The sequence below is a fragment of the Neovison vison genome, chromosome 6, assembly GCF_020171115.1.
Source record: "Neovison vison isolate M4711 chromosome 6, ASM_NN_V1, whole genome shotgun sequence".
Lineage (NCBI taxonomy): Eukaryota > Metazoa > Chordata > Mammalia > Carnivora > Mustelidae > Neogale > Neogale vison.
In genome coordinates this window covers 222,787,588-222,806,329 of record NC_058096.1, presented here as the reverse complement: position 1 = coordinate 222,806,329, position 18,742 = coordinate 222,787,588, and the positions used below count along the sequence as shown (strand labels likewise).

The window sequence follows — 18,742 nt, the reverse complement described above, 5'->3', positions numbered from 1 at the left end:
CCAGGCGCCAACGATGGTGCTGCCTTTGCGGACCCTCACCCCGCCCCTGCTCGCGCTCTGTGCACTTACGCGTGTGAATTTACGCTTTGATGAAGAGTGTAAGAAGCGTGGTAAGGAGAGAGGGAAGAACGCAGCTCCCCCCGCCCCAAGTCTACAGGAGCTTCCAGCAGCCGAGCGCGGAGCAGAATCGTGGCTGTCACCCCAGAAGGGGCTCCCATTCTCCGACCCCAGGCTGGTGGCCCCGTCGGTGTGGCGCGGAGCCCGACATCCTTGCCTGAGACTTAGAGTTCTGGGAGGACAGCCAGCTCTAAAAGCACAGGCCTGACCCCTGGGACGAGACCAGGCGGTTTTGTTCTTTCTGGTCCTGATGCCGAGGACCCACGCGTCCGGGAGGCCGGGGCACGGCTGCGCCACCTGCTGGTCCCAGCGCCTCCCAGAGGAGGGCCCCTTGGAAAGAGCCGGTTTTCCGTATGGAGGGGTGGGGGTGGAGGGGCGCGCTGGGAAAGCCCCCGCGGTGTGGGGTTTTCAAGTTACCCAGCCTGGGGCAAAGTCTCTGCTGCCGGGAGCGGGCGAGATCGTTCCTGCTTGTGGCAGAGCGGGTCGGGGTGTCCGTATGGGACACCTCTCTAGGGCCCACCGGGTGCCGGCAACACCGTGGGGTGGGCGCTGCGGGGGGCTGAGCAGCTCCCCGGCCCCAGCTTCCTGATGCCAGGAGTCCCTCTGGCTGTGACAACCCCCAATGGCCCCTGGACACAGCCCAGGCCCCTTGGGCATAACTGACAGCCGGGGACACCCCTTGCTTGCTTTCTTCCTCAGCATCCTGGGACTTAATCCGGGTGGGGCTCGCGGTCCAGGGCCTGGTCACCACGCACGGCCATGCACGGGGTGTGGGGGCCGTGGGTTCCATCTACGGTGACAGCAGCTGCCTTTCAAGGCTCAGCCTCCTCCCGCAAGCGTTCTCCAAGTCACGACTCCTGCTACCTCCGTGTTTAATTGCTGCTCTTCCTCTTAACGTGCCTCTGACAGGAATATTCAGAAAGACCCTATTTCTACCTCGTGTGGGATCGAGCACTCATTACCCGTGACACACGTCTCGTCAAGTCACACGGAGCAGCCGCCAGCTTCTCGGAGGACATGTTGACAGCTGCTCCTTTTCTCCCCCTCCCACTCTGGCAGGGGTTCCAACAGGAAGTTTCTGGGTCTTTCCTGAACACTTAGGCTGGGTGTGGGGCAGCGGCTCGGCAGGGCTGCTCAGTGACGGACACACCGGATGGAGTGAGAGGATCTGGGGAGACCTAGAACGCACCTGTAGAAGTTTCTGGAACACAGGGCTCACGCCCCCGTGCCCCCCCAGTGCGCTCTCCCAACAGGCCGTCAGCATCCTGTGGGCAGCACATGCTGAGTGCAGAGCAGACGGGAAGGGGGTGGGGGGGGGGTGGGCTGGGTGGACTCTGGAGAATGGAGACTGGCCTTGCAGGGACTGAGCCGCGTCCCCTAACCCCCACCTACCGGACGCCAGGAGTACCTGATCCTGACGGCCGTAGTTTGTGACGGCCAGACGTCCCCAGCATCAGGACCTGGCTCCCCCGTCCCTGGGACAGCCCCAACCCTGGGAAGCTTGTTTCCCGGACTGCAGGTGACCACCCCGCTCACGCACGACAGGTACAAAGAGGGGCCCCGGGGGTTATCCCGGGGAGAGTGAGGTGCCCTCATGGCTCTGCCCGCGATGCCGGGGGTCCGGGCTGGCCCCCGGAGCACGCGAGTTAGGAAGCGAAGGCGCAGCAGAGACAATACAGGAGCCGCGCGGGATCTGCTGTTTCTGGAATCATCCGTGACCCGGCACAGGAAGTCAGCCGTCGACACGACTGACCCCTGGTGTGGGCCTGAGGCGGGCACTCGAGGCTGGGGGTTTCTGGGAGCTTGGGGCAGGAGGGCAGGGGTGGCGCGAAAGGTCACGGCAGAGTGGAACAGAGGTCGTGATGCCTGTTTATTCCCCACACGTTTTTTGTCACCGTGGCTAGCACTCAAGTTAGGACAATCTCGCCAGACGTGGGACCACGGGTGGCTGGCAGTGGCCCGTCTTCCCACTAGTTACCTACAACACACACGTACTGGGTCTACCCTGCAGACGGCCCGGACCATGGGGGAACCTCACACAATCCAGATGCCAACGCTGGTGCCCGCAGACCTGCCCTCCCCCCATCCTGCCCGAGTGGAAGCCGTGGGCACATCCGCAGTGGCCCCGTGTCCCAGGCGGGCTGTCCGGCCATGGCTGGCACTCCTGCCCCGCTGGGAGCAGCTCGGACGGCTGTCTGCCGATGTCAGGCCGAGGCGGGTATGGGGGGCACCAGGGACCCCTGCTGGCCCCCCAGCCCTGAACAGGACAGGAAAGCCTGCCAGGGACCCGACATGCCTGCTGGCAGGATCGTCTATGGACAGAAGGGCAGTGGGCTGGACACTCAGCTGGGGACGGGCTTGGGGTCAGTCGGTCAGGAGTCCTGGGACAAGAGGATCAGAGATGAGACACGTGTCCATCCAAATGCTTGACTGGAAGCCAAGTCCCAGTACCTGGTGCCGTGCACCCCAGGACGGTCCCACCACCGCTCCCAACAGGGGTGCAAGGTCACAGAAATCATCTTTTAGGAAAATGCGTCTGAAGAGCTCCTCAAACGAGAACCCACGGTCTGAGGGGCAGGGCGGCCACTGGCGCCCAGACCACGGCTGGCAGTGAGCGCATTCGAGCAGGGCGCGGCTGGGGAGGCCAAGGTCGACTCAGAATTGGCTTCTCACGTCTCCTCTGCAGACCGACCCCGGGCCGCAGAAAGCAGCTCTGGGAGCCATGGGTGTCCCCGACGCGGCTCCACACAACACGGGCAGCTTCCTGGAGAGCGGCTCGAGGGCGCCCCCAGCCCGGGGCGGTCTGGAAGACACTTCCACGACGGAGTTTTCAGGGGCCTGGGAGAGATCAGTGCTGGTCTGCGTTCACAGCTTGCTGGCTCTGTTTCGAGAAGGGTCTAGGGGCCGCGGGAGACTACAAACAGGGAGGGGACGGCGGAGGGAGTAACAAAAATCCATCTTAACATGCAGGTCCGGTTTCGGTTTCTTTTTCTCTCTCGGGTGGTCCAAGGGGAGAAGACGGAAAATGCGAGACGGCCTCGGGTCGGTGGGAAGGAGCTGGCGGCACCGGGAGGGCTGGGGGAGGAGACAGGAGGGCCGCGAGTCAGCGCAGACAGGACATCCCTGCAGGCTCTGCGGCTGAGAACGCGGGAACGCTGGCAAAGGCGTTTTGCAGGTCAAGTCACGATGTAGAACAAATGCAAAACGGATCCCACCTAGGTTTTTTTTCCCTCTTTAAGAATGCTTTGGGGGAGAAAAAGGAAGAAACACGAGCTCAAATAATTAACGTTCGATGCTGCCGGTGGGGAGGTCGGAGTTACTTTCCTGGCTGCTCGATGGTTTTGGCATTTATAACCTCTTCAACTTTTTATTTTTTAGTAACCTGTACACCAGCGCGGGCTCGAACTCATGACCCCAAGATCAAGAACTGCACCTCCACAGACTCAGCCTGCCAGGTGCCCCGTCCTTTGCAATTTTTAACAGAAAATCCCAGTCAGCGACGAGGTCTCCTGGGCACAGGGGGAGTCTAGCAGCCCCGGGGAGGGGGGTGGCCCCGAGCCAGCCATGGCCACAGGGACCCCCCAGTCTGTTTTCTAGCAATCCTGCCGTAACAGCTGCTTCCAGCAAACACACACACACCCAGGTGAGCCCCGGGCAGTGCCGGGCAGGGCGGGGCTGTCCGCCGCCCTCCCAGGGAGCTGGCTGGCATGGCCGCGGCTGCCCCGGGGCTTCCCACACAACTGCGGCCTGCCGGCGCTCTGGCCGCTGCTGTGACACGGAGCCCTGGCAGCCCTCGTCTGCACAAGACCCACCTGAGTGACCGGCCCACCCACAGACTCTCGCTGGGAAGGAACAGGATGTGAGTGGAAAACACCTGGAAAGGGACCTGAGGATCCCAGACACCCCCACCACGGAGACCCTCCCCACCTCATGGACCCAGGGCTGTCAAAAAGGGGTTTTCCCCGCTCCGTGGCCCACGGGGACTCACGTGGGCGGTCACTCCTGCTGGTCGTCGTTGCTGGCACTGGGGGTCCGACTCCGGATCTGACTCCGGAGCTGTTCTATCAACTCTGGGTTCTGCTGCTGCATCTGCTGGGCGAACTGCTGGCCGCTGCGGGAGGGCCGGGCCCAGGCTTACCCAGAAGCTCAGGGCACCCTTCTGGCCACGTCCCAGGCGTGTGCCCTCACAGGTAGTAGGACTACTCACTGGAGGACACGGGGCCCGAGAGCGAGCTCAGGGACACAGCACCTTGGTTCTTATGCTCGTGGGTGGAGCCCCGCCCACTCCCCCACCCCACCTCGGGCCCCACGAAGCAGGTCTACTCACGCCTGGATGAGACTGGCCAGGTCGTTCTGTGAGGGGCTGGTGCCGGGAGTCCCCAGCGGGTTGTGGCCGCCCGAAATCATGCCGGACATGCTGCAGGGGGAGCCCACGATAAGACGGCCAGCCTGGCCGGCCCACTCCCGCCGGGCCCTGCCCCGCCACCTGCGAGCAGCTGTGTTACTGGCCAGCAGCCCCCGGGGGCCCAGCGCCAGGCCGGCCCACCCCTCTCTGATGGCGGCTAACGTGAACTCCACCAGCTCACTCAAGAACAGCCTTTGTTTTCGGCTTAGAAACAGGGGTCTTCAACCAGGGGCCACGGGGCCACGTCTGGGGATGCTGGGCTGCCCCCACGGTGCCCCGGATGTCCAGAGGGTGCCCTGCCCCGACAGCAGCGGTGCTGCAGAGAAGCTGGGCTTTAAGGTTTGACCACAGCCTGGCAGTTCGGCAGTTCTTCAGTAAGTAAAACAGAATCACCGCGTACCCGGCCATCCTGCTCCTGGGTGTGGACCCAGAACAGCTCCCGACACGCAGGGAGAGAACCAGATGCAGACGGCCACACGGGGTGGGAGTCCACACATGTGACACGCCCAGACCAGGCTCCTCCACGGACGGGAAGGGGGCTCGTTCACGGGGACCGGGGGCTGGGGAGGTAGGACGGTGCCTCTAATGGGGACAGGGACTCTTTATGGGGTGATGGAATGTTCTGGCATGAAATGGTGACGGTTGCACAGGTGAACGTACTTAACGCCGCTGTACTGTAAACCCTAAAATGGCTAAAATGGCCAAACTCTGTTACGCGCATCCTGTCGCAATAAAAAATAAATGTGACCCCAGACCCCAAGGAAGACGGCGGTCACTTACAGCTGCTGGACCTGCGGGTTGTTCATTAGGTTGGACGCCTGAGGAAAGAACACGTCGTCAGACGCGGCGCGCGCCAGCACACAGCATGCTCGCGGGGCCCGCTCGACGCCCTCCCGACATCCGCCCGCCCACGGTTCACCGCTTTGATCCTGCTCGGACCTTGTCCCTCTCTAGGACCCATTTTAGGAGCGGCCTGCCCGGCGTGGCTCACCTCCACGACGGGCTGGAGCTGAGGTTCTCGGCTCTGTGGCCCAGGCTCTGCCCCGACCACCCACCCGGGTCGCCACCGACGGACGGCGGCAGTCGTGCCCCAACATGACTCCAGAACCCGGCTGGTCGCCGACTCCGGGTTCAGGAGATCAAGAGCCGTGGCCACGGCCAGACTGAGTCCTCCTGCCCCGCGGTGGGCTCGTGCACACTGCGCCAGCCCCCGGCGGTGCCCGGCCGGCCTGCGGACAAGGTGCCGCCCCCACCGATGGAGGCGGCCGCAGCCCCTGGTTGCCCCGCGGGGATCTCTCTCTAGTGGAGACCCTGGGCCCTGAGGCGCGGTGAGGGAGCCCCACCGTGGACACGCCCGTGTGGGGACCAGCCCCGCACAGAATTAGTGCTTCCAGCCTTAAGTCGGGGTCTCCTTAGGGGGTGGTGCTGCCCCTGGGACACGGGGTGCTGTCCGGGGCCATCTGTGGCCGCCACACGGGGGCTGCTCCCAGCGCGAGGGGGTGGGGCTGGGATGCTGCTCTGCCCACAGCACCCCGGTCACCGCCCCAGCGGGGGCAGCCCTGGCCCAAGGCAGGCGTACACAAGTGGACACAGGCGCGGGCCCAGGCCCCAGGGGAGGCGGGAGTGCAGGTTACCATGCTCATGAAGCTGGGGTTGTTGAGCAGGCCAGCGATGTCAAAGCTGCCGACGCCTCCTGTCTGTGGGGACGAGAAGAGCCCTGGTGAGTGATCACAGGACCACGACACCAGCCCCCGATCGGAGACGGACGATCCCCTGGGGGGGCGGCTGGGATCCCGAGAGGCCTCGGCTCAGATGTCCTCTGACCCAGCAGCTGGGCCTCACGGCCAGACACCACCACGTCCGAGGCACGTGTCCCGGGGTTGATTGCTTGGGAAAAGTACCGCGTGAGGCTCGGACATCTTGGGCCCCCGCAGAGCCTGGAGGGCCCTCGGGGCGAGAAGTTCCCAGAGAATAATCCCCCACCAGTCCACGGCCCACACCCCCAGCCCGACTGCCCCGGACTCCGATGGGGTCCTCGTCTGTCCTAAGCCCGGAAGCCGGCCCACACCTCTCGGCTCCCACCCGCTCCCTTCCCGGGGCCGCTCACGGGACTCGGCGTCTCCCTCAACTTCAGCTCGGCTATCTTGAGGTTCGACTTGTAGGTCTCGTTGTCAGGATCCAGCTCCAAGGCCTTCTTGTAGTAGGCCACAGCCTCGGTGTGCTTGTTCAAGCTGGAGAGCGCGAGGCTGCGGGAGAGACGGCAGCGCGTGGGGAGGGCCCGGGAGGCTGCCCGCCGCGGCCTGGCGTCTGCTGGCGACGGCCTGAGAAGGCCCCAGGGGCAGAGGATGGACGTGTGGAAAGAACGCAAAGGCACAAGGGCTAGCGCCCGAGAGGACCCACAAAACGGGACAGCCCAGAGGAGGGGCGCAGAGGCAGAGGGCACGGTGGTTGCACGTGGCCTGTTCCTGGCACAGAACTCCTCAAGTCTGGACCCTCCCAGGTCACAGGCCCTCCTGGTTTCCTAACGAGCCCCTCTGATCACACCTGAGTTTATGCTCATGCGGTGACCTGGGGCTGGCGGCCAGGAAGACCAGATCTGGGATTTGGATCCTGTGACCCCCACACTCCCGGGAGGGGAGACGGCTGGAGAATAAAACTGAACCATGAGATATGGAGATTGTCCCTGCTGGTGAAGGCATCGCACCCCATTCTACGGGGACAGAACTCCCACCCTCCTGGACCCTCCTGTGAAGCCCTTCGTCTGCATCCTCTACGAGAACGCACAAGTGCATTCCAGCAAAACTCAGGAGCACCGGGGAGCGAGCCATGGGACTGATCCAGCAGCTGGGTCGGGAGGAGGGGAGGCCCAGATTCAGGACACGTGAATGGGGCCGAGTCCGGACTCTGTCTACGCAGAGGCTCAGGACGGCACGTCGGCAGGTGGTGGGGAGTGGGGGGCGGTCCCTCCCCCTGGGGCACTCACCCCATCCTGCCGTAAGCTTTGCTGTAGGACGGGTCTATGCAGATGGCCCGCTCGCAGTCCTGCACAGCCCCAGTGTAGTTCCCCAGTTTGCTGTAGGCCGCGGCTCTGGGGACACAAAGCAGGGCGGGGCTTGCTCGCTGCCAAGGAGGAGCCTTTTGGGGAGGCGCCTAGGCCGCCCCGTCCGTCGGGTGGGGGTGGAGGGGGTGGGGCACAGGGCTGCCCAGGGCTTCCGTCCGTGGAGCACCTGTGCTGGGGGCTGCGCCAGCCTCCGGGGGAAACTGAGGCTGGAGGCCGAGCTGCTTGGCTCGACGATGCTGTGACGGGACCGGGATCTGAACCCCGAGTCCATGGGCCCAGCACCCCGGCTCCGCCCACCGTCGGGAGCCGGCGCCCCCTCTAGGTCAGGAACCATCTGTTGGGAGACACTAAGTGACCCCGCGCGAGCCCCGCCCCCGCTCTCGGGGTCTCCTCTCACGCCAGACGGCTTCTCGGACCGTTTCAGGTTTTAACACCGCACTTGGCGTTTCCCCACATTCTGAAGCGCAGAAAGGCATCAGGTAGAAACACCGAGCGGCTAGGCCGGCGGAGGGCGTGTGGGGTTCCCGGGACCACACGTGCGACTTTCCTGCCAACCCATTCACGTCACTGCCCCCAAGAGTCAAAAGCAAGAAACTACAGTGACAAGCAGCTCTGGCTTCGCAACAGTGCACGGCGTGCGGCGCCCCCGGCCCCCCCCCCCACTGTCGGCTCCCGGGGCCGGTGCCCTGGAGTGCGACCCTGCGTCTACTTCGCATCCCAGAATCGGCCTCGTCAGCACGACGGTCCGTCCTGGGGGCCAGGGCAGAGCGGAGGCAGCTTTCCCTGTAAAACGACGAGCCGGGGCGCCTGGGGGGGCTCTGCTGTGGAGTGTCTGCCTTCGGCTCAGGTCATGATCCCGGGGTCCTGGGATCGAGTCCTGTGTTGGGCTCCCTGCTCCGTGGGGAAATCTGCTTCCCCTCTCCCACTCCTCCTGCTTGTGTCCCCTCTCTCACTGTCTCCCTCTGTTAAATAAATAAAATCTTAAAAAGAAAAAAAAAAGAGAAAGGACCAGCCAGACGCGGCTTCCCACGGCTATGCTGCCATGACCGTGGGCGCGAGATGTCACGCGTGGTCTGGCTTATTTCCTTGCCGCAGCATCTGTGCAGAAGGCTGCCCCGATTTTAATCTGATGCTGTGCTCAGCTCCTGTGGACCCGGGCTGGCCACCCGCCGCTGCCCTGGGGCTCCGGCCGAGGGATCAGTAAGCGCCGGCACGAGCGCCCTCCCGAGCGCACCCAGCCAGCACCTGTTGCAGAAATAGACCGCGTTGGCCGGGTTCAGCTCGATGGCTTTGCCGTAGAAGTGCACGGCGGCTTCGAAGTTCTCCACTTTCATCTGCTCGTTTCCTAAAGAGAAAAAGAAAACAGCGTACGCCCCGCTGTTCCCGTCAGGCCCGAGGGCTCAGGGCGGCTCTCCGGGGGTTTCTCTGACGGGGTGAGAAGACTTTGGGGGCCAGGCTGCAACACTCAGACGCAGGCTCAGGTGGGGGGTGGGCGGGTGGAGACGAGGACGATGGGGTTTGCGTCTGGCATCTTGCGGGTTCTGGCCTGACCTGACATGGCACTCTGACAACTGTCCCTGCTTTGGTTGCGACATTTGAAGACATAAGCCTCTAATACAGTCACTTTCGCTCCTTGGAAGTAACCAAGTTTCACGAAGTGCAATTCAAATAACCTAAAACGCACATTTTCCAAGTGTACAACTCAGTGGTTTTTAAATATTCACAGGTGTCCATCACCATAATCTAATTCCAGAACATTCTATCGCCCTCAAAAAGCACTGGTGACCCTATCAGCAGCCACCCGCCCACCCCCCCCAGCCTCTGATACACACTAACTCATTTCTGTGTCTGTGGAGGAGCCTCGTCTGGGCGTGTCACACGTGTGGACTCACACCCCATGTGGCCTCCTGTGTCTGGTTCCCTCCCTGCGCGTCGTGGGTTCGGGGTCCGTCCCTGGGGCAGAGCGTGGGGGCATCTTGCCTGTTTGTGGCCAAGGGACACTCCAGAGTATGCACAGGTCACTCTTTGTTTATCTTTTTAACCTGCTTATGGGTATTTGGGCTGGTCTACCTTTTGGCTGCTGTGGACACAGCGCATTTCTCCTGGGCCCATACTTGGGAGGGGGGCGGCCGGGCCACGTGCCCAGTGTGACCACTGGGAACTGTCAGAATGCCTTCCACGGTGACTACTGGCCCAGCCACATCCCCGCGGGCCATGCGGGCGGGCCCTGCTCTCCGCACATCCTCACCCCGTGCACTCGGCGGCCCCCGTCTCCCAGAGCTGTGTGCTGCGCGGGTTTTCACGCACGGCTCCCCGCTACAGCTGCCGCCGCCCCGGGTGCCAGCCCGCCCCCGCCATCCCCGCAGGCCAGGCGGGTGAGGGGCCCGGTGCCGATGCGACCGTCTTGTCTCACCTTCTGTTTTGAGGCGCTCTGCCTCAGCCGAGTCCTCCTCTGAAGGTGGGGTTCGCTCGGGGCTCCTCAGATCCTGCGGCACCTCCTGGCCCCAAAATGTTGAGCTGCTTGAGGGGTGGCGGGCCACCCGACCGCCTGACTCCCCCACACCCCACACCCCTGGCCTCCCTTCTGCTCAGGGCCGCCCGAGAGGGCAGCTGAGCTCTGAGGGAGGGAACCTGGGGCCAGGGTGGCTGCGGGCAAGCTCCCTACTGCCCCGTCCGCGAGCCGGGAACCCCGCTCCACGGTGCTGGTCCGGGGGAAACAGGGCCCTGCACAGGTGCTGCGGAGCCCCCCGGCCCCTGCTCGCTGTGACTACTGCTCTGGGAAGCCCAGAGACTCACCTTGCCCGCGGCGGCTGCTTCAAATATTTCCGGGAGGGTCTGAGGGAGAGCAAGGTCATGGTCTTCCACGGTCACCCCAAAAGCGGTCTCCAGGCACTGGATTGCAACTGTGAACGGGACATATGCATTTTCTTCTGGACGCAGCCCAGACTTTGGGACTTTGGGGCTCAGAGGGAGTCCCTCCCCGACGAAACCCAGGTTAAGGCCTGGCACGTGGCAGAAGCCAAAACGCCACCTCCCACCCTATCGCCCGTGGGCGGAGCCAGCTGGACACCAAGGGGCTGGTGGCGGCATCTGGGCAGAGGGCCGCTCAAGTGCCCGCCCGGCCTGGGCTCCTCACGCCCCAGCCCCAGCGGCTTCCACCCTCTTTTGGGAGAGAGCCTTTCTCCTCTCATCAGGGGAGTCGCACTCAAGGGGTGAGAAGAATGTTCTGGAACCACCCCTCGATGAAGCATGGGGAGATGACTGGAACACCCGCAGGAGGCTGGGCCTGGCTCCGTGCGGCGGCCCACACGTACCTTCCAAGCTCTCCTGGGCGTCGGACGAGAGCCCCCCGTGCCGCAGCTGGTGGTGCAGGAACCGGATGATGGCATAGGCCAGGCGCTTCTTGTTATCCATCTTGAGACAGGAAGGGACCACGCCTCCGGTTTTCAGGATCTGCAGACCCAAGCCAAGGGTGTGAGGCGTGCAGACGGGGGGCATGGGTGTTGCGGAGACAGTGCCCATGGCACCTGCCATTCCAGGCCCCCCCCCAGACCGCCGGGTCCCAGCTCACCAGGCCTGCGCCGGCCTTGGCCCCGAGGAACCCACTCGAAGTGCCTGGCCCAGTCTACCTGCAGCACAAGTGAGGGAAACGGTTATGACCCGTCTCACAGCTGAGACGCGAGGCTCCCCGGGTGGAGGAGCACGCCCAGCCACCCTGCCTCCTTCTTCTAGAGAAGGCCCCGCGGCCTTGGCCACCACCACCCTTTACAGACGCAGCGGCACCAGGGGGCTCCCAGGGCTGCTGAGAGCTGGCCCACAAGCTAGTCCTGGAGGTCTCCGAACCCCGTTTTAGCGGTGCACAACCCAGCCCCAGTCCCACTGGCTTTTGCACTCAGACTGAGGAACAAGGTCATGGGGGTGGGAGGGCACGAGACAGCTGGGGTCAGGGGAGGAGGGGCCCAGAGCAGACCAAGGGGGCCCAGAGGCACGGAGCCCCTTGCAGGCCGTCCGAGGGCCTCTCCTGATCCCTCTGCCGTGTGCCGCACTCCCAGGCCAGGAGTGGTCCTGCCTCAGGGACTCTGGGCCATGTCTGGGCGTCTCTGGTACCCCTGGCACTGGGCGGCGAGGGCCTGCTGCTCAGCCCCGGCTCCCAGAATGTTCACACAATGGAAAACTATCCTGCTCTAGCGTCAGCAGAGCCCAGGGGAGAGCCCTGCTCTGGAACGTTGCAGGCGTGAGGGGTCTGCTACCCGAGGGTCTCTGATGGGTCCTGCCCGTCACGACACCGTCTCACCCCTGCCACACCATGACCTCCGCGGCCGCTCCCGCCGAAAGGCAACAGGCTGGGGACAGGGATCTGGGAGGAGGGGCCGAGGCCGCTCAGGTCCACGTGCACAGCCATAACCCGCAGCAGGAAGCACCTCAGTCTCCCCAAAACACCTCCGGGGGGGAACGGCCTGTGCCCCATAGAAAGCAAGGAGCAGACCTCCTGCCCACCTTCTCATGAACCTGTTATCGGGCACTATGGCTAAACAAAGCGGGGAAGAGTCCGTCACGCGGCCCCCGGCTCTCCACGTGCAGACGGTGCCAGCGCGGGGATGGGGGGCCACCGGGCAAGGGCAGGCGAGACACTCGGTGCCGGCCGTGCACAGAGAGCTCGGGCTCCGGATCCCGGGAATCTACGTCCATCCACAGCTGCCTCTTAAGGAGAGGGGGTCAGACACAGGCCACAGGGCGGGAGTCCACGCGTGGGACACGTCCAGAACAAGCACATCCGTGCACGGGAAGGGGGCTCGTGGGGGCCGGAGGCTGGGGGAGGGGGGAAATGATGGCTGATGGGGATAGAGTTTCCTTTTGGGGTGATGGAATGTTCTTGACTTTCAGAAAGGGGGCAGTTACACAGCACTATGAATATATACCAGAGTCTACTGAACTTTAGGGTCCGTGAGTTATACCTCAGAACACCTGTATCCTGTAAAGCTGGTGAAGAAAGTAAAGTTCTGTGAGGATGGTAACGAGCTCCCCATTTCTGGACACACTAACCTGGCACGCGCCCGAGGCCGGAGACTCCCTAGAACTGGAAGGTCTGGGATCAGGACAGGCCGGTGCGTGGAGGCCGGCCGGTCCCAGACCGAGGACCTCAGGGGCGAGAGAGGGGCCCACAGCGACCAACCGCCTCAACCCATTCATTCTGGGGGAAATCAAGCCCCAGAAGATGAGTCCTGGTCCCCAGCTGAGAAGTCTAGAGAGCAAACCAGTCAGCCTGCTCACCTCCACCTAAGAAGAAATGACTAACACGTCGGACTGTTTCCATGTTTGTTTCGGCAGCGGCATTACTCACAGCAGCTGACGGGCAGACGCGACCCTGGCGTCCGCCACGGGCGAATGGATCAACACAGCGCGGTCCGTCCACACGCGGGAACACGGTCCAGCCTCAGGAAGGGAGGGACCCTCACCCTGTCACCAAGCGGAGGGACCCCGAGGACACCGGGCTCGGCGAGAGCGGCCAGACCCAGAAGGACCCGTCCCGCAGGACCCCAGAGGAGTCCCGTCCGCTCAGAGAGGAGAGCGTGGGAGCCGGGGATGGGGAGTCCGTGCTTCGTGGGGACAGAGTCTCCGGGTGGGGGGAGGGACAGTTCTGGAGATGGAGGGTGGAGGGGCCGCCGAGCTGTGTGCTTAGGGACGGTTAAGGGTGTCTGGGGGGCTCAGTCACTGAGCGTCTGCCTTCAACTCAGGTCATGATCCCAGGGTGCTGGGATCGAGCCCCATGCCGGGCTCCCTGCTCAGTGGGCAGCCTGCTTCTCCCTCCCCCACTCCCCCTGCTTGTTGTTCCGTCTCTCACTGTCTCTCTCTATCAAAAAAAGAAAGAAAAACCTTTAAAAAAAAAAAAAAGGTTATGAAAACGCTAAATATGTTATGCATATCTTAACATAATTAGAATTTTGTTTCCTTTTGTTTTCGAAGTCTGAGGTCCTCCCCTTCAGACGAACGGTCCCAGGCCCTTCGCGTGCTGTGTTCTAAGTCAGGCCCCGAGGGTCACGTCTGGGCAGCTGCCTGCTGGGGATCGAATCTTGAGTTCTTAAGTCACATGAGTGGCTACATCCCACCTCCGGGCTCCAGGCACCACTTCTGGGGGTGCGTCCCCTCCATTCCCACGGGTCACTCATTCTGGGCTTTATGCAGTCACAGGTGTGTATGCCAGGACGGGACTCAGTCTCCCCTCCCAGGGAACGGATGCGAGTCCTGATGGTGCCGGGCGCTTGCTCAAGAGCGGACTGAGAAAGGAAACCTGGTCTTCAGCAGATGCTTCCTACCCTCCTGGTCTGGCAGGTGAGAGGGGGCGGGGAGGGCAGGGTGTGAGACTCCTGAGGCTTAGGCAGGCAAGGGTTCGAAAACCTAAAGACCCAGTCACGCTCCTTTCTGGCATACTTCCAGTCCTTCCCATGCCCCCAGCCCCTGGAGCCTCAGAGCCTTTGCACGAGAGGATCCCCTGCTCCCAACAGACTTGAAGCACCGTGGTCTGATTTCCCTGGCATAAGCTCTCACTGCCTCCTTCCTGGGCTTCTCCTGGTCTGTTCCTTGGTCTTCTTTCAAGTGCTGGCCCCTCCAATGCGACTCACTGTTTAGTCGGAGCCCCTGGGAGCCTGCCCTGGGCCTGGCGTACGGATGCCAGGCCACGGAGGCCGGATCTGCCTGGGAGGACCAGGGCCTGGAGTCATGTCACAGGTACAGCCATTTCTGTCTGAGGCCCGTTCCACTTCACCTTCCCCACCCTAAGCAAAGGAATGCTCTTTGTCCCATCTGAAAGAGTCCCAGCCAATACCCTCACTTTCCTCTTCCACAAAATGGGTTAACAAGGGCGTCCTTACCAGCTGTTAGAAGAATTCACCGCCCCATGCAGGGCTCTCTACCGCGGCACTATCAACACCAGGGGCTGGAATGTTCTTTGCTGGCGGGGCAGCTGTCCTGTGCAGTGCCGAGTGGTAACAGCATCCCTGGTCTCTGTCCTCTGTGCCCAAGGTAAGGGACAGAATCTCCTCGGGGTAATACCCCTCAGGTCAAGGGGTTCCACTGACCCCCAGGAGTGTCTGAGTTCTGTAGCCACGTGACTCCTGAGGTTCTGGGACACTACACACATTGAAATACACACACTGAGTGGGAAGGAGGGAGGGGGTGACTCGCAGACGCCAGGGTCGCCCTGGTTTGTACCCTCTGACCCCGGGGGATTTACTCTGGTGTCCAGAGTGAGCAGGCACCAGACTCAGTACTTTCCCAAATCATCAAGGCAGGGTCTCTTCCGCTTGGCCCTAACATTAGGGGCAGGTCACTCTCACTGGGGGCGTCCTGAGCACCGTGGGGTTCAGCATCCCCGGCCACACCCCTTCAATGCCAGGAGCACCCCCTCCACAGCGGTAACAACCACAGATGTCCCCAGACATGGCCAAACCACCCAGCTGAAAATCACTGAAACTCCAAGTGGGAAAAATAAAGGCTCTAAATCAGCAGAAGCGAGATTTTTTTTTCTGGCCAAAGAACTTTGCTGTAAGCTTTCTGAAAACCTTCTGTTTGCACATTTTGGGCTTGGGCCCTGCAGCCAAGGAAGCCCGGGTCCTCAGCCGAGGAAGGTCCCCAAGGCACGAGGAGGAGCCCGCACGCCGTCCGACACGGGCTCCACACAACGTTGCTTCCTTGTGCGACAGTCTGCGGGTCTTACCCACGCGTGGCTTTGAGATGAAGCACCTCCCGCTCCCCACAAAGTGGTGCCCAACAAAACACGGGGACAGCACTTCTCCTGGTCTCCTACCAGGCACCCAGAGCCCGCAGAACAATCCCAACTTGTAGGGCTTTGGCTGCCGGACAAAAGTCTCCGAGAAGGCCTCCTCTCTGAACAGTGAGGGCTTTATGAGCTCCCAGCACCGCCGAAGTGCCAGGCGAGCCTGGGGGGTGGGGGTGTGTCCCGGGGCCAGCTCCTCCGGTGGTCTTCACGGTCCCTCCCGGCTCTCAGTCCACCTTCTCATTTCCTCATTTCATTTTATTTTATTTTTCTAAACATTTTATTTATTTATTTGACAGAGGTCACAAGTAGGCGGAGAGGCAGGCAAAGAGAGGAGGAAGCAGGCTCCCTGTCGAGCAGAGAGCCCGATGAGGGGCTCGATCCCAGGACCCTGAGATCATGACCTGAGCCGAAGGCAGAGGCTTCACCCACTGAGCCACCCAGGCGCCCCGATTTCCTCATTTTAAAAATAACAACAACTTCTACTTCTTTTATTTGCCTGCCCAGAGCAGGTCAAGGGGGGAAAAAAACGCGTGTTTTTCCACCCTGGACGGTGGAGAGCCCACTGCTGAGGGCTGCCTGCCTCCAGCCTGCACCCAGAGCTCGGCCCACAAACAGCAGCGTGCGAAGCCAGCGCCCCGGTGCCCTCTCTGGTCCCAGCACAGCCCGGTGTCCAAGCAAGGGCTGTCCCAAGGCTTGAGCCCGCCTCCCTCGGCACAGCCTGCCTTCTAAAACGCCACCAGAATGTCCTGCATCCTTGAAGACCATCAAAAGCTCCTGAAACTTCACGAATGCACATGGGAAGCCCTTCCCCAAACCCTCAGTGTCTGCACTCAGACCCAGCCGCTCACCGTTCCTGTGGCCCACCTGGAAACTCTGGATTCCCCACAACACCGAGCTGCGAATATCTCAGAGCTAGACGCCCTCTTTGCCCAGCGAAGTCCAAGCACCAGCCTTATCGCTGGCCCAGACGGCTTTAAACCCGTCTGTCGTCTGACCCCCGGCCTCACCCAGACTGTGAGCACGGGACAGACATCCTCGCGGTCACCCTCACACTCAGCAGTGTCTGATCCGTACGCTCCTGGTAAACGGTGAGGTCCCTGTCAAACCCAGAGCCCCTGACCAAGTTCCCAGGGAAGCCCAGAGGAGACAACAAACCCCGGGCCTTGCCTGCCTACCGACAACTGCCTTCATTCCTACAACCCCCTTGCTGAGCATCTCCCACAGAGGCCAGTGCTGGGTCTTGGCCAAAAAAAAAAAAAAAAGGGGGGGGGGACAAAGTAAGTAAGACAATGTAATCTCGCAGTCTGGGGTGGAGGCGACCCCACTTACAGCCGCTCGCCCGTCCTCAAAGACCGATGGTGAACCGCAGGTGAAACCCTTGGCGTGTTGAGCACTTTCCCGGCCCTGCGCTCAGCGCAGCCCTCAGAAGGGGTCCGCGATCACTTTCTGAAAAGGGCCACAGGGCTCCTGTGGAAACCACGCACCTTTGTTCTTGGGCAAAAGCTGTCCCAAGTTTTGTGACGGACCGCCCCACCCCCCACTTCGCTTACAGAAACAGGCTGCAGCTGGATTGGGCCTGCTCACAGCCAGCGAGCCCCTGGGTTGTTTGCGCCCATCCCCATTGTACAGGAGGAAAAACTGAGGCTCTGAAAGATAGGGGGGCTACCCGAGATCATCCAGCCTAGAAGACCCAAACCAGGAACTCTGATCCCAGCAGTCAGATTCCAGAGCTTAAATTCCGAAGCGCCCTTTCCTCTCCCTGCAAAACCTTCACGTGATCTCGTGAGTTCATACCCCACCCCCTTGTGTGCCGCTCAGGCTGGTGGAGAAACACTGGTCCGGGGGAAGGTTTAACTCCCCGCTGTGGACACTGTGACGGTTCCCCGTGGGGAAGTCCGGGGCACCCCAGGGTGTTAGGCGGCATCCCTGCGCCCCACCCACTTGCTGCCAGGAGCACACCCAGTTGTGGCAACAACAAATGACCCCCAGACATTGCCCTGCATCCTCCAGGGCGACAAAACCACTGGTCTGGGAAGGGGAAAAGCAGACAGCCCAACCAGACACAGAAAACCAAAGGGAACGGGGACATCGTCCCGCCTAAGGGGTGCAGACTGACACATTTTCTGGCACCTAATACACCAGCCATTCTCCAGCAAACTCTTAACAAGCAGCAGGAACCTGAGCAGAGCATGACCTGCTCATTAACCTCGCAGGGAGCCTAGGAAGCACGTTCTTCTGGGGTCCCCGCTGCACAAGAAACGCGCTGCTCGGAGAGGGAAGCGACGAGCCCCAGCTCAAGCAGCCAGGAGAGGGGTGCAGCCGGTCCTCGCCCGGCCCCTTCCCGCCGCCAGCACAACCGACAGAAGCCCCGGGCTGGGAAAGGCCGAACCACCGCTGACCCCACCAAGCTCTCACTCCGCGCTGGCCCTTGTGGTTTTCATCTTCCCAAGACCGCCACCCCTCACCCCCCACCCCAACCAATCAGGCAGGGACCGTGATGACGCCCATCTTACTGCGGGGGAAACTGAGGCTCCGGGGAGCCAAGAGGCTGGCCAGGTGGAGAGTGGCGGCGCTGGGAAAGGACCCCGACCCGCGCCCCACGAACGGGGTCCCCATTCAAAGGGACTGTGTTTCCGGGAAGCAGAAGACACCCTCACTGCTAGCGGGGCACTTCCGACTCCTGCTGTCCACCCACGGGCCTGTGACCAGCATCTCCCGGGCCTGGGGTCCAGGGTAGGATGACCAGGGCCGGCGAAGGCCTGCCCGACGTCACCCTGCCTCAGTTTCCCCTTCGCGCCGCCCACTCACAGCAGCCAGTGGATCGCGGGATCCTCGCCCCAGACCAACCTGTCTTTACGGGCCCTGGAAGCCCGGGAGTTCCGAGCCGCGGACCCCCCGGCCCACCCCGCTTAGCGCCGGACCCCGCTACGACTCACCTCTCAGGCGGCCGAACGCCGACCCACCGACGGCTGCGCCTGCGCACCGCGGCGCTGCCCGGCTCCGCCTCCGGCCGCGACGCCTGCGCGGAACGAGCCGGCTCCCGTGGTGTTTTCTTCTGCGCAAGCGCGTTAATGATCGAGGCGGGCGTGGGGAGAAGTGACGTAACTTAGAGGTGGGGGCGAGCTGGTCGTTAGGGCAACTGACCTCTGCGACCGAACGGAGGCCGGAAGTCAGGGCGGAGTTCCCCTCTCGGGCGGGAACGGAGCGGTGCATGGTGGGACAGTGGCGGACTCCGGAAGGTCGGCAGGGCCGGTCACGTGGCACCGAGCCGGCCACGTGGTGTTGCGGTGTTTGGGTAGCTGGCTCCTGGAGCCGCGCAGGCGCTGTGTGCAGGGGAGCGAGCGGTTCCCACAATCTTTTGCATTTACTCACCCACCCGTCG

At 62.5% G+C, this 18,742-nt stretch overlaps 1 protein-coding gene across 6 annotated transcripts; it reads right to left on the bottom strand.

Moving 5' to 3' along the window:
- Positions 1-1,974: 1,974 nt before the first annotated feature.
- On the bottom strand, positions 1,975-18,364 carry SGTA (small glutamine rich tetratricopeptide repeat co-chaperone alpha). Of its 6 annotated transcripts, none has more exons than XM_044254605.1 (13): positions 18,297-18,358; positions 11,155-11,212; positions 10,898-11,036; positions 10,380-10,486; positions 9,997-10,081; positions 8,829-8,928; positions 7,506-7,610; positions 6,630-6,768; positions 6,157-6,219; positions 5,303-5,340; positions 4,445-4,534; positions 4,106-4,228; positions 1,975-3,360 (listed from the first exon to the last, which is right to left on the bottom strand). In XM_044254605.1, the coding sequence occupies exons 3-12, from the start codon at positions 10,995-10,997 to the stop codon at positions 4,114-4,116; spliced, it is 942 nt and encodes a 313-aa protein (XP_044110540.1). In that variant the 5' UTR covers positions 10,998-11,036; positions 11,155-11,212; positions 18,297-18,358; the 3' UTR covers positions 1,975-3,360; positions 4,106-4,113. The 6 variants fall into 6 exon arrangements, with proteins under 6 accessions (XP_044110540.1, XP_044110541.1, XP_044110538.1 ...); XM_044254606.1 differs by having other exon boundaries at positions 1,975-3,272; XM_044254603.1 differs by having other exon boundaries at positions 1,975-3,192; positions 18,297-18,357.
- Positions 18,365-18,742: the final 378 nt, after the last annotated feature.